The following is a 26,870-nucleotide window of genomic DNA, read 5'->3' as shown; positions in this document are numbered from 1 at the left end:
GAAAAAGAATGTGTGTGTGTGTATGTATATATATATATATATATAGAGAGAGAGAGAGAGAGAGAGAGAGAGAGAGAGAGAGAGAGAGAGAGAACTTTTCCCCATACTTTTTACTATGACTGCTTCAATGTGTTACCAAACTCAAGGGGTCTTGGGCTTGGGGTACTCTATTCGAGAACCAGATGTAGTTGTCCTTGGGTAGTTTATATGTTTGCCGCAAGTAACGGAAACAGGGCATTCACATCCAAAGCTGTCTCTTGGGAGGCTTAGCTACTGCTTACACGGTACTTGGTTAATTATATGTTGATTTCTTCTTTGCAGTTGGCTATGCTTATCGGGTTGGGTTCTTGGGTTCAGGTCAAGCTTATCCTGTTACAGTTGCTTTGTGCAACATTTTAACGTGTAGCAAGAATCACATTTAGGCCCGGCAGGCATGGTTTAGTGGTCCAGCGTTGACCCATGAACCAGCAGGTCGTGGGGAGGGCGTGGGATTGATCACTGCTCTCCCTGCCTAGTTCCATCTCTGGTCAGGGCACATGCCCGGTTTCAGGTTCCATCCCCAGTAGGAGGAGTGCAGGGGGCAGCCAATTGATGTTTCTCATGGATGTTTCTCTCCCGATCCTTCTCCCTTCTTCTCTCTAAAGATCAATAAAAATATAGTCTTTAAAAAATAAAGGCTTAAAAAAATTGCATTTAGGAAGAACTCCCCGGACTTGGAGACCCTAGACCTATCTAATAAATGGGAACTCTTGGAAATCAGTATCTGATGATCTTCCCCTTCATGATTAATGCAAAGATGCTAAAAATAATTTATCATTATTAAACAGGAAATTTAAAACAAAGCAAAAAAAATCTCAATGACAAAGATACAAAAGATGAAAGGTAACCCACAAGGTACTCAATCTTGAGCCAGATGTCTCAATGACAAAAAGAGTAATTTTAATGCAGATGCATGCCTTGGAGCAACTTTGATCCGGCAAAGATCTAGTGCATGTCACCTTATCCAACTGTGTTCTTCTAGACCAGCGGTTCTCAACCTGTGGGTCGCGACCCCGTTGTGGGTCGAACGACCCTTTCACAGGGGTCGCCTAAGACCATCGGAAAACACATATGTAATTACATATTCTTTTTGTGATTAATCACTATGCTTTAATTATGTTCAATTTGTAACAATGAAAATACATCCTGCAAATCAGGTATTTACATAACGATTCATAACAGTAGCAAAATCACAGTTATGAAGTAGCAACGAAATTAATTTTATGGTTGGGGGTCACCACATGAGGAACTGTATTAAAGGGTCGCGGCATTAGGAAGGTTGAGAACCACTGTTCTAGATAAACATTTAAATTAATACCAGCATAAAATATGGTTGTGTATTTTGTGACTATAATTGTCAGTTGTTCAGTGCTTACATATCCTAAAATATGACTGCTTTATTCCAAATAAGAATAATGAAGAATTGTGTAAAGAGTTGAGCAAGTCTCTTTTGAGTTAATACAGTCACTAGAAGTTACCCAGAGGCGAAAATCAAATCCCTGTAGAACATATCACTGGAGTCTTTTTCTTGATATATTACAGTCTTGCCAACTACATGAAAATATACTCTATAAAAATTTAAATTTTGGCCCTGGCCAGGTAGCTCAGTTGGTTAGAGCATCGTCCCAATACACCAAGATTGTAGGTTTGATCTTATTCAGGGCACATACAAGAAGCAACCTATGAATGCATAAATAAGTGGAACAACAAACACACACACCCTCACCGCCCACTTCCTCTCTCACTTTGTCTCAAAATAATCAATAAATGTAAAAAGTTTAAAATTTCAAATGTACATAAATCAAGTGTGGATCTCCTCTCCTTTAATTTTGCAGGGCAAGGTATCATCCCAAATGACACAACCTTAAAATATTGAGAGTTCTAGAGAACTTATGCTCATACTAGAGCTTTCTAGCTAATCTTTGTGTCTCATGGGCCTCAGAAATCAGAGCACCACTTTAGACAGGTACTGTTCCCCCTCACTTTTCAAACACATCGGTTCATTTTTACTACATGTGGGGCTATAATAAATGTGGCACATCAAACCAGGTCTCAATCTACATTTCCACCTGTGAAATAACTGCCTTTCAGTTAAGACAGATTTCCAGAGGCCGTATCATATACCAAAGAGAAATGCAGAACATTAGGGATTTTAAAAATATGTATCCATTGCCCCAGCTGGTGTGGCTCGGTGCTCTGGTTGGGTGGCATCCTGTGCACTGAAAGGCTGCCAGTTCATTTCCCCATAGGGAGCTCCATGCAGGAGGCAGACCATTGATGTTCTGCTCTCACATGGGTATTTCTCTCCCCCTTCCCTCATCTCTTTAAAAATCAATAAAAATATTTTTAAAATATGTATTTAACCATTTAATTGTTTTGGAGGTTTACAGAAAGTGGGAAATTATATAGTTAAACCAGTCATTCTCAATTATGGGTAATTTTGTCCTCTAAAAGATGTTTGGCAATGTGGAGACATTTTTTGGTTGTTACAATTGGTTGGCAGGTGCTACTACTGGCATCTAGTGGGTAAAGGCCAGAGATACTGCTAAACATTGCACAGCACTGCTGTAACAATTGACCACAGATTGGCTAGCTTATAAATAATAAATTTCTCACAGTTCTGGAGGCTGGAAGTCTGAGATGATGGTGCCAGCATGGTTAGGTTCAAGTGAGAGCCCTCTGGGGGTTGCAGACTGACTTCTCATTGTATCCTCACAGGGCAGAGAGGGCAAGAGAGCTTTCTGCAAGGCCTGTTACAAGGACACTAAGTGGAAAGAAATACTGTGAAAAAGGTAATATTGGAAAGAAAGTACACATGATGGGGTTGTTGGTGCCTTGACAAGAGTGGTTTGAGTAAGTAATAGGAATAAAGCATGACTGGAGTAGTGCAAGAAGGAATAGTGGGTGTACAGGGAGGGGGATGAAATGAGTGTAGCTAACTGTTTTCAATAAATTTTTGTCATAAAAGGAGCAAAAATAAAATGGTAGGGGTCTGGGAGGGTTTTAAATGTGAGATTAAAAATGAGAAGTGTGTATGTATGCAAGTGGGAACAAGCCAAAGGAACAAAATTGACTCATGAGGATAAATGTGATAGTGGGAAAGGTAGAGATGGTTCATGTTATAATGTTTTCAATTATAGGCTGAGTCCCTTTGCTGGGTCATGAAATCAATTTGGTGGGTCAGTTTCTCAATTAGTATTTTAAATCCTTGCTACACATTAGATATTTGCAAGAGAAAAATGTGTACACAAACACAAAAGCCTCTTTAAACATTTTATAGATGAATTTCAAACAGAAACTGTAACTTCTTACATTTTGAACTAGTTGAAAATAAAAGGGAGTTAAAAAAAAAAAGCACCTGGCACCTAAATTCAGGGGATTCCCTATATCTCACCAGGATAAAGTTTGGTTTGAATAAACTTTTCTTAATTTTAGAATAACGAATACTGCTAAAATTCTTGAAAAAACTATTTGTAAGAAAGAGAAAATAGACTGAAATATTTATTGGAAAAATCTATGTCAAGCTCCATAATTTAAAATTATTTAAAACAAATTAAAAACATCTATAAAAGGTCAGAACATTCAGTATTTTAAGCTAAAACTAACTTTAGAAAATTGTATCATGGTTATAAAAACAATTATAGCAAACTACACATTTTTAATTACAGAAAACAGTAAAAATATAATAAATCTAACAAAATATGTCTTGCAGTTGCTTTGGGGGGAAAGGTGGGAACAAATATTTTTATTTTATTTACATTTATTTATTAAAAGATTTTCCATTTGACATTGCAAATAATCCCATTTCTCTTGTCTTTTAATGTAATACCTGAACTCACACAAAGGAGATGGAATACGTAAAATTACAAAGATAATGGTAAAGTAAGGCATATCACACCCAAATTACACACTGAATTATTGCAAAGGGCATCTGACACACATAAGGGATATTAGTTTTAGAAAAAGAGCAATGCCCACCTCCAGGTACACACAAATGTACACACACAAACTCCACGTTATTAAAGGAGGAAACAAAAAGGATCATAGTAATTAGCCTTTCACTTTCCTGTTAGTTTTTAAGCTCTTTTTCAGTCATAATGAAAATCTACTAGAGAATAGGATTTTCTTCAAATGTGTATGGTTCGAACACGATTAGTTTTTGTATTCAATACTCTATTTTGTGCATATATTTATATTCTTTAAAATTAAAATTTTGAAAATTGTAAAACGCTGTTTTCTACTTATAATGCCATAGTTCAGTGTTTATATACTATTCTGGAAGACTGACTAAATGACAACATACAGGTTGAGAAACAAAATCTGATATTATCGAATGTATGTATACTGGAATTTTAGCAAAATGTTTTACTATATTTACCCCATATACTATTTTATTATATTCTGAACTTTTATACTGATATATTGAGGAATTTTATTTACTGGAAAAGAGTCCCAAATTTCTGTTCTGTGGTTTGACAAAAATTTTAAATACCACTTTTAGTTTGATTTTGATAAATTTGTATCATGTGAAGAGACCATGTGATAGTGAAAATAAAGTATATAATATATAAGTGTATCTTTCCCATCACAGTTGTTCTAATTGACAATAAATTATAAATGGTAATCATTATTTTACCAAGACTCTGCTATTATAAGAATAGACCTGAATATATTTACCTCAATGATAGACAGCAAATTGGTAATTAATTTTACATTTAGAAGAAAAAAGTTAAGTGTAACATCTGAGTTGATAATCCTTTGTGAATGTGTTAAAGATACAGGTTATCAGCACAGGTATGAAAACTAAAAACACTTTAAAAATAAGTACTGTAAGAATATTTATATACAAATATGGCTCATAAGAAAAAGATTAAAACATAATGTGATTAATACATTATATTAATTCACAGTATAAACACATATTGAGGAGTAATTTAAGTCAGGAATAAAAATACAAATATATCAGTTAGCACTATTAATACATATTTTTTTCTGTCATATGCATGAAAATATACATATAGATATAGCTCTTTTAAAACATTTTTTACATAAATATTCACTGATTTAAATAAAAGTTGAAAGAGGTAGAATTTGTGTCAATTTTCATGATTTTCAGGAACAAGTACTTCAAATATATTATTACTGTTCTGTCTGTAACAAGTCCATACAGCCAACTCATTGAAAGTCAACATTCTGAAAAAGAGGGGAAGAGAAAGGTGGGTTAAAATAAAAATGTTAAATAAAGCCCAAAACATCATGAAAAACTTAGATTCAGTAATTTTTTAATTGAAATTATATTCTCTAATACAACCCTTGCCTATTTAGTGATTAAGTAGTACTGTTTTCTACTTCAAAAAGATTCCCTTCAAATTACCAAAATACAGCAAAATACGTGAAGACTAAAAGAATGACACATAGTGAAGAGACTGGAATAATATAGCATGTTAACTGAGAAAAATCACTCAAAACATAAGATATGTCTAGGTTTAATAAAATACAAGTGTATACAAGTACTGAAAATTATGTTGTCTAAGTTTTAAAATGTTATGGATAGTCAAATATTTTTCAAAATATTTTCATGTTATGTGTTACTTAATCATCTTCCCAATTAAAACACACACATTAAAATATGAAAAATCCCATAATGGAAACACTGAGAAAGTAATTACATTTTTCTATACTTTGGAAGACATACTTAAGAAGATATTATCAGACATGCTTTCTAATTTGATGTAAAATAACATTTTTGATGAGAAAAAAATTGGAAACAAGCTATATGTCCCATAAGAAAAGAATGATAAATAAATCCCAGGATATCCATGTGATAAACCATTAGATCACTATTTTAAAATGGCATTTTTGAAAATATTTTTATTTTTTATTTATTTTTTAAAATATATTTTTATTGATTTTTTACAGAGAGGAAGGGAGAGGTATAGAGAGTTAGAAAGATCTATGAGAGAGAAACATCGATCAGCTGCCTCCTGCACACCCACTACTGGGGATGTGCCCGCAACCAAGGTATATGTCCTTGACTAGAATCGAACCTGGGACCCTTCAGTCCCCAGGCCGATGCTCTATCCACTGAGTCAAACCAGTTAGGGCTGAAAATATTTTTAATGATAACAATAAATCCTCATAACAATATTAGGGGGGGAAGCCACAAACAATAAAACAAAACAAAAACAGGATAAAAACTACATTGAATATGATCTCTATTAGAATTACATGTATGTCTATGCATGTGTATATTAATTACAAATTAAATACAAGATGGAAGTATACCAAATGCTAATTTCTATTTTCTCTGGATTGTAGGATTAAAAGTGATTTTGATTTTACATCCATGTTCGTAGCAGTGCTTTCATAATAGCAACCCAAGTGTTCACCAACTCATGAATGGATAAAAAAATGTGGTATATACATACAACGGCATATTATTTAGCCTACCTCTCAAACCCTGGGTCTGACATGCTTCTTTCCCATTCATTCCCATTTCCAGTGAGTCAGCAAAGTCATTGACACTTCCTCAGTCCTAGTGCTCTGGAAAACTGCTTTGCCTTATCTACTCAAGCTCAAACATTTGCATGTTCTGTGACCTGACCATTTCACTATTAAGTATACACCCAAAGAAATGCACACATCTGTTCACCAACATACGGGTACAAGCATGTTCATAACTCTCTGTAATAGCCTGAACTGGAAATTACCAGTACCTGTCAACAACAGAATGAGTAAATGGACTGTGGTAAGTTCACATAATAGAATACTACATAGCAACAAGAATGAGCATTCTACGAGGACACACAATAGTATGGATGAATCCATACTCGTCTGTTGAGGAAAAGAGGCCAGAAATGTGTGTCATTTTTAAAATGTCCAAAAGCAGGCAAAAAAAACCTATGCTTTTAATAGTCAAAACGGTTACTTTTAGAGCAGGGCTTATGACCAAAAGGGAGCTCAAGTGAGGTAATGCTTTATTTCTTGATCTGAGTGCAGGCTGCATAGTTGTGTGCACTCAGTTTCTGAAAATTCACTAGGCTGCACACTATAAACATGACCGGGCCTCTAGTATAATTGTACATATAATTTCTGTACATATAATTTATTTTTTTAAATCGATCATCTTTGCTTTCAATAATATTATACTGATCCTGAACTGATCATACTGTTTCGTTCATAGCTCTTTCTGGTCTCCCTGCCTCTGGTTTCTACCCTGCCCAATAAAGCCCAAATACAATTTTGAGTTAATCTGCCAGGAACAGTTTTTTCTTTTTCTTTTTAATATATTTTTATTGATTTCAGACTGTGACCTCTTAGTTCATAGGTCAATGCTCAACCACTGAGCCACACCAGCCGGGCTAGGAACTGTTCTTTCATCTTAACTCTTCCCTTGTATGCATGCTATACACAGGAAGACCTTCAATGGCTCCCCTTGACTTACAGAATAAATCTCTCATTTAGTCTCACATTAAATAATTCTATGTATCCTACTCTCCACGCCTTTTTCCCTCTTTATTCCTCAACAACCTGTAATTCCAATCAGATTCAGTCTATTGTGCCACATGCATTCCTGTCTGTCTTTGTCCACACTTGTATCATCTAGTACTTGTACCTTGAATTTAGCACTTCATAAAGTGCTAATATTTCTCTGTGATGTCTCATATCGTCATGGACCAGAAATGTTCAATTCAATGAGTTTTTACAATTATACTAGAGGCCTGGTGCACGAAATTCATGCACAGGGGGGCAGAGAGGGTATGTCCCTCAGCCCAGCCTCTCCAATCTGGGATCCCTCTCACAATCCAGGACTGCTGGTTCCCAACTACTTGCCTGCCTGCCTGCCTGCCTGATTGCCCCTAACTGCTTTTGCCTGCCAGCCTGATCACCCCCTAACCATTCCCCTGCCAGCCTGATTGATGCCTAACTACTCCCTTGCCGGCCCAATTGCCCCCAATTGCCCTCCCCTGCCAGCCTGGTTGCCCCCAACTGCCCTCCCCTGCAGGCCTGGTCTCCCCAACTGCCCTCCCCTGCAGGCCTGGTTTCCCCAACTGCCCTCCCCTGTTGGCCTGGTCCCCCCCAACTGCCCTCCCCTGTTGGTCTGGTCCCCCCCTACTGCCCTCCCCTGCTGGCCTGGTCCCCCCAACTGCCCTCCCCTGCTGGCCTGGCCCCCCCCAACTGCCCTCCCCTACTGGTCTGGTCCCCCCAAACAGCCCTGCCCTATAGGCCTGGTAGCCCCAACTGCCCTCCACCTGTGGTCTTGGTCACCCCCAAGTGCCCTCCCCTGCTGGCCATCTTGTGTCCACATGGGGGCGGCCATCTTGTGTGTTGGTGTGATGGTCAATTTGCATAATGCTCTTTTATTAGATAGGATATACTCTCATAACCACCACCACCACCACCAAATAGAACATTCCATTATTCCCACCAAAGGTGGTCAGAAAGTTCCCCTGATCACTTTTGCAGGCAATCTCCTTGCCTCCCCAGAAAACTACTTCCTGAATTTTCATAATCATAGATTAGTTTTGCTTGTCCATGGTGTTACATACATACCTTTCTAAAAATTATCAGTTTATGTGTTCAGGAGAATGTAAAGGAGATTTCAGAGTAGAACTAAGGGGTGGTGTGGGAAGACCATGCCGACGCATCTCCTGGATTGCTCGTTCTCTGTCAAGTAAGATCAAATAAGAGATAATACCAAAAAGGGCTATACAAATATAAGGTGCTGCTATTGTTGTTAATGAAATAATTACTACTCAATTAATTTCTATTTACTAAATTTAAATCCCATGTCCTTATATGATTTTTAAATAGTAGATAAAAGGTTTCAATTAAAGGAATTGTATTATAAGAGATTGTTCAAAGGCCCTCTGAGCACAGATTTCCAAAGTTGGATGATTCTTCCCTCTGCTCCTTCCCTTCCCACCTCTTCTTGCACATAAATCTAGCCCTCTGCCTTGTCCTGCCTCAAAACTCCCAAATGTCATAGAGTAAAGTAATCCATTCTCTATTATGCTTTCCTTCCCTGTGTCTGTCTGCCCCACAAAGCATGGGGACTGCACTAGCATCTCCTTGTGGGCAATCCAGGCTCTGGCCTAGACTTTTTATGCCTTGAGTTCTTCAGTATCCAGGATTTCTACATACTTGGGTGTTTCACAAATGCTTTTTCACTATTATTCCCCTAAAGAAACTTTTTTAGATGTTTTCTCCACACTTCATGAAATTTTAATATACAGGTACATTGTTTACATACTGTAGCCCTTTAGAGGGCCATAAATTATGGTAATTCCTAGGGGGTTTTGCCACTCCTTCTTCCCCCAAGAACCAATTTTGTCCCACAGTAGGCAGTATTGCCCCTTTAAGAATGCATAATCTAGTTGGATGTTAAGAAGGAAAGACATGGTCATGTGGGTCAAGGTTTCTTTGGAAACTGGGGTAGGGAAAAAGGAGAGAAATTAAGGGGGTCTATAACCTTACACAATCGAGAGTTTGACTTAGGACCTGTGAATTGAAAGAATTTAAGTTATCATTAAGAAATGGAAATAATTATATATATATATATATATATATATATATATATATGTATATATATATATATACAGTTCAGCATATTAAGAAACTAGGTCTTCTAAATTACGAGATTGAAAATAGCTTTCACAACACTGACACAATCTCAGGCTTCATATCTTACTAATATAATAAATACTGAATTCCTAGCAAATTCTGTCTATATGTCAAACAGCACATCAATAAACATTTTAATGTCAATGGACAAGAATAAGAGAACTAAAAAATTGACCTAATAAGCAATTTTTCCACTGTTTGAGAATATCACCTCAGAAATGTTGTTATCTATGATATTAATATAGTAGGAAAGACTAATTGAAGACACTTGACAACTGATTTAAAAATCAGATACTGATTTTAACTTTAAAGCAGGTCTTATTCCTGTTTGTAACACTTGGGGATTAAAATTTTTAACATAATGAAGCAAATGAACTGAAATACAAGTGAATATGAAAATTACTAAGCCGTAGAGAGTATATTACAGAGGTTGGGGAGCACAGGCCTTAAAATTAGACCAGACTTGCCTGAATTTCATTACTGACTCTGCTATTTACTCCTGTATGACCCCCGTTTCCTAAAATATAGGCATAATAATAGGTTGTTAGGATTATCAAATATATACATAGTATCTGGTACATATTTGTTAAAGTCCTTATAATCAGCATCATCACTTATTTAATGACTTGTATTTAGTTTCCAATTGGATCATATTGTTTTGGACTCTTGTGGGATCCTTACTAGCTTGTTTATTCCCTAGCTATATCCTCTGAAATAATGACCTAATTTTGCTATGGAAAACATTCACACAATATCTGCTACTTTATTTACTGTAGTGATATTATCTTTCACAACACTTGTTGCCTTTTCAGGAAGAATTACTGAAGAAATTTATTTTGAGCATTAATGCTAAAAAACAGTTTGCTATTTGTAAGCCACATTAAATACTTTTTGAAATAGGATATAGGACATAAATAAAAACACTATCTAATGCTAAAAGTTTTTCTTACCGTTCATATCTTTCAGTTGATATCTGCCTTTTCATGGCATCATGATCTGTTTGTAATTGTGCCACTTTAGCCCGAAGCATGGTATTCTCCCGGCTTTGACTAGTTCTTAAAAACAAATTTTAAAATCCAAAGCAATAAATAACAAATGTTCTGTTTTGTAGAGTGTAGTGTCATAGATTTTTTTTGTGATTAATAAATACAAAGGAGATGATACTTAAGAATGAAAAAAAAGGGAAGATTAAGACTTTCAACAATAATTCTCAAAACTTCTGGAGCTTCTATCACAAAGTTTCCTTTTTCATGCATCTTATTTAATAAACACTTAGCATGTGCAAGGCACTGCAGCAGGACTGCAGATACAAATTTGAGTAATCACAGGATTGTAATGTCTAGTTGTAAAGTATCTTCACTGGCTTCCTTGACTCTTTCTTGCCTCAGAAAGAGAAATGTTTCTAATTCTTTTTAAAAGTTACTTATTCCACTTGTATGTACCACCTACTCTGGGTTTCCGCTCTTCTTCCCACAAATATACCTAGCCCTCTCCAGGCTAAAAAGACACCATCATCAACCTCCTCAAAGGTAATCAATACACGAGGGTCAAACTGCCCAGGTTTCTTGAAGTATTTCTCCTAATCCACAGTATGAAAAGCTGCTGACACTCCCATCCTGAAATGCTCTCTCCTTTGCTGACTCCTCTCTTCCTTGCTCAAATTTAGTAATTTTTACAAAGTTCACTCATTCACTTCCATGGGAACCACCTCTGGTGAAGATATACAAATCTACATCTCCAAACATGGTATCTCTTCTGAACTAAGTCCCTAAACTTCCAAAAGCAGCAGCCACATAAATAAAGTATTTTGGTTTTTAAACTGCCCTTCACACTCCCTTCCCCCATCCCCCACTGAAAGTTAAAAACATTTTTTTTGTTCCTCCAATGTTTTTAATCATTTGTTTTATGCTACAAATCTACAATTTACTCATATTAAAATTATTTTTAATAAGCTATTTTCCTTACATAGATTAAGACACTTACAATTTGCTTTCTGAAAGGGTTAACTTCTCTTTAAGTAACTGAATTTCTGTATCCTTCTCTTGGGAAGTTAAATGAGAATGAAATTCTTTATCTCTATTCGTAGCCAACAATGATTCAAGATTCTTAATCGTATGTCTCTCACTTGACAGTTGTGTTTTTAACAGGTCTGATTCTGATTTTACATTTTCTAATTCCATCACAACCTACAGGAAAAACAAAGGAAGATTACTTCGGCACTTTTTTTATTTTTTTAACATTTCAAGAAAAACAATCTTAAATATGTTACATGACTTCTTGGCACATTTTAGACTTACTCAGAAAAATTATCTGCAGAGCTACTAGTATATCCATACACATCAGTTCCTTCATTTTGGGTACCAGTTAAAAAACCTGAACCACTCTTTTAAGTATAAAAAAATCTTATTTTCAAAACAATCTTTGCTATTTTCAGTAAGGGCTTATTTGGCTATGAGATCTACTCCAACCTTCAAATAGTTTTCTAGTACTACCTTATCAGGAGAGGGTCAGTATCATAAACTCCTAAAATATGGCCACCCTATCAGCAAGGAGGCTCTTCTGATCTATTAAATCTGTGTCCTCTGACTACATGATTAAGCCAGTATTTGAGCTTCTCAGTACCAGTAAACAAAGATACTAAATGAGTGAAAATTGAAAACACCAATGTTTGAAAACACACATTTAAAGTAATGCTTCAGTTTGGGAATGGGAAGTTCCAGCTAACTAGACTTTTAAAGATTTAAATGCCTTGAGATTTTTAAAAAATAGATTTCAGAGAGGGAGAAATAGAAATATCAATGATGAGAGAATCATGGATCAGCTGCCTCCTGCACATCCCCTACTGGGGACCAAGCCTGCAACCCGGGCATGTGCCCTGACGGGGAATTGAACCCTGACCTCCTGATTCATAGGTCAACACTCAACCAGTGAGCCACGCTGGCTGGGCTGCATTGAGATTTTTATCAGGAAAAATATTCTACTTAGGAAGCAGTGAAGTGCTCACCACTCCATTTAAGTCTTATCTTTAAACAAATAAAGAATGTATTGGGATATGCTCCTATTCTATAATGAGAAGACTAATATCTCCTAAACACCCATCTACTCTAAAACAGACAGCTCCTAATTTCATCACCACGTTTGCTAGAGAAATCCTGGCAGAGAATCTAGTAGTCAAAGTTAGTTCTCAAAATCCTGCAGTCAAAAGTAAATACTCCGAAGGGGAACAAATATATTAGGTAGTGAATGATAAATTAAAACAACTAGAGTAGGGCTCAGTAAAACAATATATTACAACAATATCTTATAAGTTCTTACCCTCTCATATTCAAGGTTTTTAGCATTCAATTGTTGGGTCATAATATCTTTGCCTGAGTCAAGCTTAATACAGAGTTCTCTAAGAGATGACAAATCACTGAATACTGTTGCTTTCTCGTCTTCTTGATGTCTCAGCTCTTCTTCTAATCTAGATATGGCTTTTGTCATTGATGAGATCTGAGATTCATAGGCATGATGTGCATTTATATGCTGAAAATAAAAAAGAAACAGGTAAAAAGTTACGAGTAACCCAATAATTTTTAAGGCCTGAATTTGTGCTACAACCTCACTTCATGAAAATGTAAGTGCCAATATTTGCATATTTTCAGATACTCTCAAGAAGTTGCCTGCTATATTTAAAGATGGCCTATTTAATGCTTAACACATGAATTGCATATAATTATTAATCATGATAAATAAGTACTTCATGTATATATTTAGAAGATAAAAAAATGAAAATTATTGTTCTAGGGTGTTGTGAATATGAGAGTTCTTTGAACTACAGTAAATTTTCCTCTATAAATTATTTGTTATAATAATGCCTTTTCAGGAAAAGTAACATATACAGGGTGAGGCAAAGTTTACAGTTGTTCATATGGAAAATAATACAATAATTAATAAATAACAGTACAAGAATGAACTCTGTTTCGTGTACTCACAACTGTAAACCTACTTTTGCCACAACCTGTACTTATCACTCAATTGTCTTTAAATTCTGAATTTCAAAATGGAGTTTGCTTTAAAACCAAATACCTGAAGTCATATTTAAATTTAATTTAATAATACACTACTTTATAAGACAATATTAACTGAAATAATGAGCAAAGTTTGAAATACTGATAAGATACTTGTCTTAGAAAAATCCACAATTTAAATTCCTCACAATTTAGATTATGAGTAATAAATACAAAGTGACTTAAACTCTACTTCTAGAATTTAGAAACAAGTCCCCACTTGAAAATTAATTCAAACAGGCTCTTCTGAAATGAGTCAACATGAAAAATAGGATGTTGTGTGTAAAGACTTAATAAATGTCAACAGTTTCAGAAAAGTAAACATTTGGATTTTCCAAATATTGATGAATTAATAAAATCAGTTTCCCCCAAACAAATGAAATATTAATATATATATCAGGAAAAAAGGAACCAAGATGGCGGCGGCATAGGTAAACGCCGGAGTTTGCTGCCTTGAACAACTACTTCAAAAGTGAAACTAAAAAACGGAACGGACATCACCCAGAACCACAGGAACGCTGGCTGAGTGGAAGTCCTACAACGAGGAGGAAAGAGAAACGCATACGGACACTCAGAGGAGGCGCAGTGCTGAAGTCAAATTCTGAGGTGTGGAGTGCGCGGAGCGGGCTGGCGGCGGAGGGCACGGTTGGCGTTTTCAATCGGGAGGGAGTCGCAGACTCTGAGCTCCAGATACAGGTGGGTCTTTAGGGACCCAGACTCAAACGGGAGAAGCGGGACTGTCTGGCTTCGGTCAGAGCGAGTGCAGCTTTCTCTCCGAGCTTTGCAGCGGGTGCTGGGACTCAGAGAGGCAGAGCCCCTGGGGACAGGACTGAGAGCCGCCATAACTGCTCTCTCCAGCCCACCCTGTTAATCCTGTGCGACCCGCCCCGCCCAAGCCCTGCACACAGGCATTTGCCGGATAGCCTCAGGCAAACGCCAGATTAGCACCTCCCTAGAGGACAGAAGTTCGCTCACTGCAGACACAGCTGATTCTCATAGCCACTTGGCCTGGAGGTCAAACCCTTCCTGGTATTAGCTACAACAATCAAGGTTTAACTATAAGACTGCGCACAAAGACCACTAGGGGGTGCACCAAGGAAGCATAACAAAATGCAGAGACAAAGAAACAGGACAAAATTGTCAATGGAAGATATAGAGTTCAGAACCACACTTTTAAGGTCTCTCAAGAACTGTTTAGAAGCCGCCGATAAACTTAATGAGATCTACAAGAAAACTAATGAGACCCTCGATCTTATATTGGGGAACCAACTAGAAATTAAGCATACACGGACTGAAATAACGAATATTATACAGACTCCCGACAGCAGACCAGAGGAGCGCAAGAATCAAGTCAATGATTTGAAATGTGAGGAAGCAAAAAACACCCAACCGGAAAAGCAAAATGAAAAAAGAATCCAAAAATGCGAGGATAGTGTAAGGAGCCTCTGGGACAGCTTCAAGCGTACCAACATCAGAATTATAGGGGTGCCAGAAGATGAGAGAGAGCAAGATATTGAAAACCTATTTGAAGAAATAATGACAGAAAACTTCCCCCACCTGGTGAAAGAAATGGACTTACAGGTCCAAGAAGCGCGGAGAACCCCAAACAAAAGGAATCCAAAGAGGACCACACCAAGACACATCATAATTAAAATGCCAAGAGCAAAAGACAAAGAGAGAATCTTAAAAACAGCAAGAGAAAGAAAGTCAGTTACCTACAAGGGAATACCCATACGCCTGTCAGCTGATTTCTCAACAGAAACTTTGCAGGCCAGAAGGGAGTGGCAAGAAATATTCAAAGTGATGAATACCAAGAACCTACAACCAAGATTACTTTATCCAGCAAAGCTATCATTCAGAATTGAAGGTCAGATAAAGAGCTTCACAGATAAGGAAAAGCTAAAGGAGTTCATCACCACCAAACCAGGATTATATGAAATGCTGAAAGGTATCCTTTAAGAAGAGGAAGAGGAAGAAAAAGGTAAAGATACAAATTATGAACAACAAATATGCATCTATCAACAAGTGAATCTAAGAATCAAGTGAATAAATAATCTGATGATCAGAATGAACTGGTGATTATAATAGAATCAGGGACATAGAAAGGGAATGGACTGACTATTCTTGGGGGGAAAGGGGTGTGGGAGATGCGGGAAGAGACTGGACAAAAATCGTGTACCTATGGATGAGGACAGTGGGTGGGGAGTGAGGGCGGAGGGTGGGACGGGAACTGGGAGGAGGGGAGTTATGGGGGGGAAAAAAGAGGAACAAATGTAATAATCTGAACAATAAAGATTTAATTAAAAAAATAAATAAATAAATAAATATATATATATATATATATATATATATATATATATGTCAATTACACATCTATACTAATAAAAGGGTAATATGCTAATTAGACTGGATGTCTTCCAAACATCCTTCCTGACAAAGCCAGGGGCGTGGCCGACCTGCAAACAGCCAGTGGCCCCTCGCCCAGGCCAGCCCCACCCCCCGCAGGGACCCCCACCCCAAATCGGGGGCATGGCCGACCTACAAACCACTCGAGGCCCCTTGCCCAGGATGGCCCCGCCCCCAGGAGGGACCCCCACCCCGATTGGGGGCGTGGGTGGCCTGCAAACCACCCCAGGCCCCTTGCCCAGGCTGGCCCCACCCTCAACAGGAACCCCCACCCTGATCGGGGGTGTAGCCTGCATACAAACAGCCGGTGGCCCCTTGCCCAGGCTGCCTCGTCCTAGCGGGACCCCACCCTGATTGGGGGTGGGGCTGGCCTGCAAACCCTGTGGCGCCTGCCCCAGGGGCCCCATCCCTCAGCAGAGATCCCCACCCTGATCTGGGGCACCCTTCAGGGCAGGAGAACCAGCCCCCATCTGTGCACCTGGCCTCTATCCTATATAATAAAAGTGTAATATGCAAATTGACCCTAACAGCAGAATGACCAGAATGACCGCTAGACCAGTCACTATGAGGCACACTGACCACCTCTTGGTCCCTTTCCCTGGCCAGGAGGCTCCAATCACCTGATAGCCACCCATTGCGAGGGCGGGGCTGGCAAGCTAGTGGGAACAGTGGACCTCTCGGTTCCTTCCCCTGGCCATCAGGCTCCGATCACCCGATGGCTAGCGGGAAACCGGGGCAGGTGGCGGTGGGGGGTGGGGCTGGCTGCAGGCAGCTGGGGAAGATAGCCCTGATCGCAAGCCAGGCCGAGGGACCGGACCCATGCAAGAATTTTATGCGCCGGGCTTCTAGTACCATATAACACGAACAATTATAAAAAACTAAAGAACAGTTTCCCTGAGAACTCTTTTGAAGGTTGAAAAGCATGCTTTTAGTTATTATACTCAATAGTTTATAGAGGTAGTGTATTAGTTTCCTAAGTCTGCTATAACAAATTACTGCAAATTACTGGGTGTCTTAAAACCACGGAAATTTATTCCCTCACAATTCTGGAGGTTACAAGTCTGAAATTCATATGTGAACAGAGCTGCCTTTTTCTGGAGGTTATGAGAGAGAATTTGTTCTATGCCTCTCTCCCATCTTTTGGTGGCTGCTGGCAATCCTTGGAGTTCCTTGCCTTGCAGACAAATCCCTCCAATCTCAGTCTCTGTCTTCACCTGCCACTCTCCCTTGTGTCTTCTGTATCCATATTTCTCTTATCTTATAAGGGAGCAATTTTCAACTTTTTTCATCTAATGCCACATATAAAGTAATTACTAAAATTCTGCAGCACACATAAAATATGTTTTTTTGCTGATCTAACAAAAAAATAGGTATAATTTTGATTCATTCACATGGGATGGCTATTGTTTTGGCTGTCATTTTTTTATTTGACAATCTAAGGGAAAAGCGGCCCGTGCCCCTGACTAAATAGGTACTGCATGTTTTAAAAATTCTTGCAGCACACTGGTTGAAAATCACTGTTATAAGGACACAAGTCATTGGGTTATGACCTGCCTGGTCTAGTATAACCTCATTTTAACCTGATTATAGAACTACAAAGATACTATTTTCTTAAAAGGTCATATTCGCAGGTACTAGGTATTAGAATCTAAATATATATTTTGGGGAGGCTATAATCCTACCCACTATAGATAATTAATACTTTCTCCTAAAAAATGAAGACTACAACACTATACCAAAAATACCAAAAAACCCTAATAGCCACCTATTCTAAGTAAATCTAACTACGTCTCTATATTTTAACTGAATTCAAGATTTACTTAAGAAAATTTTGGAGAAACTAAGATGGCGGCATAGGTAAACACCGGGAAATTGTCGCCTCACACAACAATTGAAAATTACCGCAAAGGACTGAGCAAACATCATCCAGAACAACAGAAAGGCTGGCTGAGTGTAAATTCTACAACTAGAAGGAAAGAAAAGCACGCTGAGAGCCAGAGGCGCTGCGGAGGTGAAGTGCAGAGGTACGGCGGCTCACGCGCGTGAGGAAAGGGGGTGGCACCTGAGGACGCGGCTGTCTTTTTGAATCACAAGCTCCCGACTGCTCTGAACTCCGGTTCCGGGAAGTCTCTGGGGACCCAGGACTCATACGGGGAGAAGCTGGTCTGTCCAGCAGCGGGCGAACTTGAAGGCGGCTTTCCCTCAGAGGTGCTTGCAGCAATTAGCGGGTCACTGAGACCCGCGACTCCGGGCGGAGAATCAGCCATAGCTCCTTGATCCGCCCTTGGATTCCCTGAGACCCCGCCCCACCCAGGCTGCGGCAGAGGCTTTTGCATGTGAATGTACCTAACTGCAGCCTAGCCAGGCAGACCCGGAACTTCCAAGAGAAGGCCCAAGGCCCCGCAGCGGCTTGCATTGCTTCACAGCTGAGCCTCTTCGTGGCTCCTGCTGTGTGGCCTCAGGAAGAGGCTGAATTAGCACCTCCTTAGATCCAGGAGCCACTGTACCCAGTGGTCAGAGGGGGACCATCCAGATTGCAACTCCTCAGATCCATAAGGGACACACTCAGGGAGCCGACTCAGTGAGCACCAAAGCCCCACTGAAGCAAGTCTTGCCCCAGAAGGGTGTCTTCAGCACAGAAGTTCTCCCACTTTAGACACAGCTGATTCTCACAGCCAATTGGCCTGGAGATCAATTCCTCCCAGTGATTTTACAACAACCAAGGCACCAAGAGTGCACCAAGAGTGTCCACCCCAGGTAACTGGGGAGGCTGAGCTACTGGGCCCTACAGGACACCTGGCGCACAGGGCCACTCTATCAACACAGGGAAGCTGCCAAAATGCGGAGACAAAGAAACAGGTCACAAATGGCAGAAATGGAGGAAAGCAAACGATTGGATATAGAGTTCAAGGCCACGTTTATAAGGTTTTTCAAGAATTTTATGGAAACCGCCGATAAATTTAATGAATCCCTCAATAAGTATAGTGAGACCATGGAGGACATGAAAAAGGACCAACTAGAAATTAAGCATACACTGACTGAAATAAAGAATAATTTACAGAGATCCAGCAGCAGACAAGAGGATCCCAAGAATCAAGTCAAAGATTTGAAATACAAAGAAACAAAAAATACCCAACCGAAAAAGAAAAAAGAAAAGAGATTCCAAAAATATGAAGATAGTGTAAGGAACCTCTGGGACAACTTCAAGCGTACCAACATCAGAATTATAGGGGTACCAGAAGGAGAGAGAGGGCAAGATATTGAAAACCTTTTTGAAGAAATAATGACAGAAAACTTCCCCTACCTGGTGAAAGAAATGGACTTACAAGTCCAGGAAGCGCAGAGAACCCCAAACAAAAGGAATCCAAAGAGGACCACACCAAGACACATCATAATTAAAATGCCAAGAGCAAAAGACAAAGAGAGAATCTTAAAAGCAGCAAGAGAAAGACAGTCAGTTACCTACAAGGGAGTACCCATACGACTGTCAGCTGATTTCTCAACAGAAACCATGCAGGCCAGAAGAGAGTGGCAAGAAATATTCAAAGTGATGAATAGCAAGAACCTGCAACCAAGATTACTTTATCCAGCAACGCTATCATTCAGAATAGAAGGTCAGATAAAGAGCTTCACGGATAAGAAAAAGCTAAAGGAGTTCATCACCACCAAACCAGCATTATATGAAATGCTGAAAGGTATTCTTTAAGAAGAGGAAGAAGAAAAAGGAACTCTTACCATTTGCCACAGCATGGATGGAACTGGAGAGCGGATAAATACCACATGATCTCACTCATTTGTGGAATATAATGAACAACATAAGCTGATGAACAAGGACTGATCCAGAGACGGAGAGGCATTGATTGGACTGTCAGGACTTGGAGGGAAGGTAGGGGAGGGTGGGGGTAAGGGGGAAAGATCAACCAAAGGACTTATATGCAAGCATATAGGCCTAATCAATGGACATGGACAACGGGGGGGTGAGGGCATGAGCGGGGGGGGGGGGGGGGGGGGTGGGCGAGGGGGTAGAGGGTAACGTGGGGACAAGGACACATATGTAATATCTTAATCAATAAAAAATATATTAAAAAAAAAAAAGAAAATTTTATTAGACTGTCTTTATGATAAGAGCTTATTTAAACCTGCATACAAAAGAATAAATATGGACCCTTATGTTATATCATACACAAAAGTCAATTCAAAGTGGATCAAAGACCTTAACATAAGAGCTAAAACTTACAAACGCTGTTGAAGAACGTAGGGGAAAAGCTTCAGTATATTGGACTCAGCAATTATTTCTTAAATATGTTACCAAAAGTTACGTAATAAGAGTATTAGAAATAATTGGACTTCATAAAAATTAAAACTTTTAGGCATCAAAGGATAAAACTGAGTAAAAAGGCAAGCCATGTATGGGAGAAAACTTACAAAACACCTATCTAATAAGGGATTAACATCCAGATTATACAAATAATTCCTACAACTCAATAACAAAAACATCCTGATTGAAAAATGATGCCCTTTAGCCAGTTTAGCTTAGTGGACAGAGTGCTGGCCTGCGGACCAAAAAGTCTCGGGTTCCATTCCCGTCAAGGGCATGTACCTTGGTTGCAGGGTCCTCCCGGCAGGGCCGTGGTCAGAGCAAGTGCAGGAGGCAACCAATCCATGTGTTTCTCTCACATCGACATTTCTCTGTCTCTCCTTCTCTCTTTCACTCTCTCTTAAAATCAATGGGAAAATATCCTCGAGTGAGAATTTAAAAAAAAAAAATGGGCAAAGGATTTGAATAGACATTTCTCTAAAGAACATACACAAATGGTCAATAAACATATGAAAAGATGCTCGACATCACTATTCATTAAGAAATTGTGATTCAGCCGAAACCGGTTTGGCTCAGTGGATAGAGCGTCGGCCTGCAAACTGAGGGGTCCCAGGTTCGATTCCGGTCAAGGGCATGTACCTGGGCTGCGAGCACATCCCCAGTGGGAGATGTGCAGGGGGCGGCTGATAGATGTTTCTCTCCCATCGATGTTTCTAACTCTCTGTCTCTCTCCCTTCCTCTCTGTAAAAAATCAATAAAATATATTTAAAAAAAAAAAAAAAAAAAAAAAAAAGAAATTGTGATTCAAATTCAAAATGTGATACCACTTCACACCTATTGGATGGTTATTATTAAAAAACCCCAGAAAATAACAAGTGTTGGCAAAGATATAGAGAAATTGAAATCCTTACATTGTTGGTGGGAATGTAAAATGCTATAGGCCAGGGGTGGGCAACCCCTGGCACGCGTGCCAAACATGGCACACCAGTAACTTTTGCTGGCATGCGAAACCCTCTCTTATAATCTTCCATTTACAATTTTTGTGAACATTTGAATGACTTAAATGCTAAATTACAAGGAATTGGCAAGACACTTGATGTTATGTTTGGTTACATAAAGGCTTTTGAAAAGAAACTGGAAGTCTTTAAGAGGGATGTGGATGGTGAGAGATTTAGATATTCCCGAAACCTCAAGAGGCAGATCAAAGACCTCCCAAAAGATGACAGAACCGACTATCAAAGCCTTCAAAAGCTGTTTTTAAGCATCATCGAGTCAACTATTGAGCAGTTCTTCTCAAGATTTGCGAAATTCAGAGAACTGGAAGAGACAGCAAAATTCATGAGGTTTCCAGACAGCATGAAACTGGAGGAACTAAACTTACAAATATTTTCATGGATAGACATAGCTGACTTTGAAATGCAGTTGATTGAATTTCAGAGTAGCTCAATTTGGAAGCAGAAATTTATTGACCTTAGAGTTGACTTGGAAAACATTGAAAAAAAGGTATTAGAGACAGGAGTACAAGAGAGAATTGTCGAAAACGAATTATTGAGGACTTGGAATGCCATTCCAGAAAAATTTTTCTGTTTAAAAAACTTTGCAAAAGTGTTACTCTCCATGTCTTCATCCATATACACTTGTGAATCTTTGCTCCCAGTGATGAATTTTGTTAAGTCTCGTAATAGGAGTAGCCTGACGGATGATAGTAGCAGCTCGTGCATATCTCTGAAGGTCACGAAATATAAACCTGATGTAAAATCTCTGACATCAGTGATGCAGCAGCAAAAGTCCCACTGATAATATCAAACGGAGTCATAAAGTTTTCTGTCAGACTATCAGTGTAGATGTATACATTAAAAAAATAAATGTATTTTTAATCATCATACACTGTGTTTTTGTCGCTCGAATGAATTTTATTATTTCTTCAAGGTTCTTCACAAACATACACATACATATAAGAGATATCAAGTAGGCGTAACATGTTCTCAAAAAATTAGGGGTGGACCCTAGCTGGTTTGGCTCAGTGGATAGAGCATCAGCCTGTGGACTGAAGGGTCCCGGGTTCGATTCCAGTCAAGGGCACATGCCCAGGTTTCGGGCTCAATCCCTAGTAGGGGATGCACAGGAAGCAGCCAATCAATGATTCTCTCTTATCATTGATGTTTCTATCTCTTTCTCCCTCTCCCTTCCTCTCTTAAATCAATAAAAATATATTTTTAAAAAAAATTAGGGTTGGCACGCAGAAGAATTTTGAGTCAGAGATTTTGCTGGTTTTGGCACGCACTCACAAAAAGGTTGCCCACCCCTGCTATAGGCCCTTGTAGAAAACTGCATGGCAGTTCCTCAAGAAGTTAAACATAAAATTACCACATAATTCAGCAATTCCGCTTCTGGGTATATCCTTAAGAACTGAAATCAAGGACTCAGATAGATAGTGTACACCCATGTTCAAAGCAGCATTACTCTCAATGGAAACAACCAAATGTCCACTGACGAATGGATAAACAAAATGTGGTATATACATACAATGAAATATTATTCAGCCTTAAAAAGGAATGAAATTCTGACACATGCTATATAACATGGATAACCTTAAGGTTAAGTTAATCTTAAGGCTGAATAAAATCAGCCAGTCACAAAAAGACAAATATTGTACGATTCTTCTTACAGGAGGTACATAGGGTAGTCACATTCATAGAGAGAGAAAGTAGAATGGTGGTTGCCAGAAGCTGGGGTGTGGAGAATGCAGAATTAGTGTTTAGTGGATGGAGTTTCAGTTGGGGAAGATGAGAAAGTTCTGCCGATAGATGGAAGTGATAGTTGCACAATAATGCGAATGTAGTAACTGTCACAAAACTGTACATTTAAAAATAGATAAAATGGTAAATTTGATGGTAGGTATATTTTACTACAATAAAAAAAAAAAAGGAACGGGGCTCCTAAGCAAATTATCAGAATTAATGACAAACGATTACCATTGAACTTGATTGCTTAACTATCACTTCAAATAAAGTACCTTTGAATGCTTTCTGTTTTATTAAGCAAAGACTTCACAAGACAAACAAATATATATATATTACCTCCTGAATTTCTTTTTCTAATAGCTCCACTCTTTCGCGAAGGTGCCTCCTCTCTGTGTCAATAGAAAGAAGTTCCAGTCGAACTGAGCTGCTTTTTCCCTCAGCTTGGTGGGCTTTGACTTCCCAGTCTTCAGCACGGTTATGAAGCATTTGAAATCTATCTAACAAATCTTGATTTTCTTTTTCCTAGTTTGAGAATAATTAAATTGTTACTAAGTTAGTAACTGTCACTTACTGGAATATTCATGTCAGAAACATATATAGATATTGGGATTTTTGTTTTAATTTAGGAAACAGAAGCTACCTCTACAGATACTATCTATAATAAAAAGCAAAATATGCTAATTAGACCGGGCAGCCAAACAACCTTCTGAACGTCCTTCTGGATGACCTTTTGGATGAAGTTGCCATGGCGGGGGCGAGCCAGAGGTGGTTAGAGGCGATCAGGCAAGCGGGATATTAGGCAGGCAGGCAAGTGGTTAGGGGCAATGAGGCAGGCAGGCAGAGGGGTTAGGGGCAATCAGGTAGGCAGGCAGAGTGGTTAGGGGCAATCAGGCAGAAGGGTTAGGGGTGATCATGCAGGCACATTGAGTGGTTAGGAGCGATCAGGCATGCATGCAGGCAGGTAGGCGAGTGGTTAGGAGCAAGCAGTCCCGGATTGCAAGAAGGATGTCCGACTGCCAGTTTAGGGCAAAGTTACTGTGCTTTACAGATGCATGATACATTTTAATTATTCTTACTTCTAGTCGGCTTAATTTATTTATAGCAGGGGTGGAGAATATCCAGCCCATGGGCCATTTATGGCCGGCAAAATAATTTGAACCAGCAGTCGGACATTCCCCAATGGGTCCCGGATTGTGAGAGGGTGCAGGCCGGGCTGAAGGACCCCACCCCCCATGCATGAATTTTGTGCACTGAGCCTCTAGTACTAAGTAAGATCTGTAGGGAAATATAAAGTGATAGTAGGCAAGACTTCTAATCTCATATGCTAATAATCTAATAGAAGAGGCATAATAAACATAAAAAATCAGTCTTAAATCAAACCTAAATAGTGCCTTTTTACCTTAGCAGCCATTAAGCTCTCCCATCGTGACACCTCCGTTATGTAATTATGAACTCTACTCTTCATTTCTTCTTTTTCTTGCACTGCTGCTTCCAATTCCAGTGAAATTTCCTATAAATTAGAAAATTGAAGACAAATCTAAAGTGAACATAATATCTAATGAGTTCTATTTCTATTCAAATGGCTACTTTTGAATTTGGGGAATAAGAGTAGGAAAAAGAAAAACTGTTCCTTAGTATTGCTTGCATTTATTTTTCCTGACTGATCTTAACTTTTTTTGTTGTTGTTGTTAATCCTCACCTGAGGGTATTTTTTTTCCACTGATTTTTTTTTTTTAATATATTTTATTGAGTTTTTACAGAGAGGAAAGGAGAGAGAGAGAGTTAGAAACATCGATGAGAGAGAAACATCGACCAGCTGCCTCCTGCACACTCCCCACTGGGGATGTGCCTGCAACCAAGGTACATGCCCTTGACCTGGGACCTTTCAGTCCGCAGGCCAACGCTCTATCCACTGAGCCAAACTGGTTTCGGCTCCACTGATTTTTTAGAGAGAGTGGAAGATAGAGGGAAAAAGAGGGAGAGAAACATTGATGTGAGACTTCCAATCTCATCCTATATAATAAAGAGGTAATATGCAAATTAACCCTCACACCCTCACAAGATGGCTGCAACCAGGCTGGCAGGGGGGTTAGTAAGGGACGACCAAACGACTGAACAAGCAGCCTGTGTGGGGCGACCAGGCCGGCGGGGGGGCCGTGAGGGGCGACGAGGCCAGTGGGGGGACAGTTGGGGGCAATCAGGCCAGCAGGGACAGTTGGAGTTGACCAGGCCTGTGTGTGTGTGCGGGGGGGCAGTTAGGGGCAACCAGGCTGGCAGAGAGGGGCAGTTGGGGGCGACCAGGCCAGCAGGGGGTGGCAGTTGGGGAAAACCAGGCCAGCATGGGGGGCAGTAAGGGGTGACCAGGCCAGCAGGGAGGGGGCAGTTGGGGGCGACCTGAATGGCAGCAGGGGGCAGTTAGGGGAGACCAGGCTGGCAGGAGGGGCAGTTAGGGTGATCAGGCCAGCACGCAGAGGCAATGAGGGATAATCAGGCTGTCAGAGGGGGGCAGTTAGGGAAAACCAGGCAGGCAGGCAGGTGAGCAATTAGGAGCCAATGGTCCAGGATTGTGAGAGGGATGTCCCACAAGGGGTCCTGGATTAGAGAGGGTGCAGGCTCGGCTGAGGGGGACCACCCCACTGTGCACGAATTTCGTGCACCAGGCCTCTAGTATGTTAATAATTTAATAGATTGGTAGCCTCCCACACAAGCCCAGACCAGGGCTGGGATCGAACCTGCAACCCAAGTATGTGCCTCTGACCAGGAATCAACCCAAAACCCTTTGGTGTGCAGTCCAACACTCTAACCACTAAACACCACTGGCCAGGGCCAATCTTGACTTTTTAAAAAATATATATTTTTATTGATTTCAGAGAGGAAGGGAGAGGGAGAGACAGAAACATCAATGATGAGAGAGAATCATTGATCAGCTGCCTCCTGCATGCTCCACATTCCCCACATTCCCACAACTGGGGCATGTGCCCTGACTGGGAATTGAACCGGGACTTCCTGGATCATAGGTCGGCACTCAACCACTGAGCCACACTGGCAAGGCTGATCTTGACTTTTAACCAAATATTACCACATACCTCCTACAACATTCCTAATCATGTATCTGGTAAAATGTTGGCATTGAAAAAAATTCATGTAACAGCAATATGCTTTAAATGGAATAATGTTGAAAGAAATTAAAAAAAAGAAAACAAAATATTTACAATGGGAAAATTATTGGTATTCTGGGTATAACCCTTTAATAAACCAGCACAAACAAAAATAATACCTTTAAGTATTTGACATTCTAAAATATTCATTAATTTACTTATACCTGTAAATCAGGAGTGGGGAACCTTTTTTTTGCCAAGGGCCAGCTGGATATTTATATTATCATTCACAGGCCATACAAAATTTTCAACTTAAAAATTAGCTTGCTATATTTGGTCAAATATTTAATTAACTCACCCCTATTCCTTGGCAGGGCCAGATCAAATTATTTTGCGGGCCTTAAATGGCCCACAGGCTGGACGTTGTCCACCACTGCTGTAGATAAATTAAGCCGACTAGAAGTAAGAATAATTAAAATGTATCATGGGTCTTTAAAACATAGTAACTTTGCCCTGGAAGTGATTCTGAGGTCCTCACCCAGTAGGGTGATAACAATTTCTGCCATATAGAATAAATACCATGTTACCAGCT

General features: G+C 39.5%; 1 protein-coding gene across 7 annotated transcripts in view; it reads right to left on the bottom strand.

Annotated features, from left to right (window-relative positions):
- Nucleotides 1-3,527: 3,527 nt before the first annotated feature.
- Nucleotides 3,528-26,870, bottom strand: part of CEP135 (centrosomal protein 135) — a 79,761-nt gene continuing 56,418 nt past the window's right edge. For 4 of the 7 annotated variants that reach the window (XM_036334600.1, XM_036334591.1, XM_036334639.1 and 1 more), the window contains 7 exons: nt 24,580-24,690; nt 23,517-23,702; nt 12,979-13,188; nt 11,647-11,849; nt 10,614-10,718; nt 8,593-8,706; nt 3,528-5,232 (listed from right to left, as the gene is read on the bottom strand). In XM_036334600.1, the coding sequence (XP_036190493.1) occupies nt 8,607-8,706; nt 10,614-10,718; nt 11,647-11,849; nt 12,979-13,188; nt 23,517-23,702; nt 24,580-24,690 (915 nt within the window). In that variant the 3' untranslated portion in view covers nt 3,528-5,232; nt 8,593-8,606. Of the gene's footprint in view, nt 5,233-8,592; nt 8,707-10,137; nt 10,181-10,613; nt 10,719-10,768; nt 10,827-11,646; nt 11,850-12,978; nt 13,189-23,516; nt 23,703-24,579; nt 24,691-26,870 lie in introns of those variants that run through there. The other 3 variants (XM_036334621.1, XM_036334610.1, XM_036334629.1) reach the window with 3 other exon arrangements.

The sequence above is a fragment of the Myotis myotis genome, unplaced genomic scaffold (genome assembly GCF_014108235.1).
Source record: "Myotis myotis isolate mMyoMyo1 unplaced genomic scaffold, mMyoMyo1.p scaffold_m19_p_1, whole genome shotgun sequence".
Classification (NCBI taxonomy): Eukaryota; Metazoa; Chordata; class Mammalia; order Chiroptera; family Vespertilionidae; genus Myotis; species Myotis myotis.
This window is presented reverse-complemented; position numbering and strand designations above follow the sequence as displayed.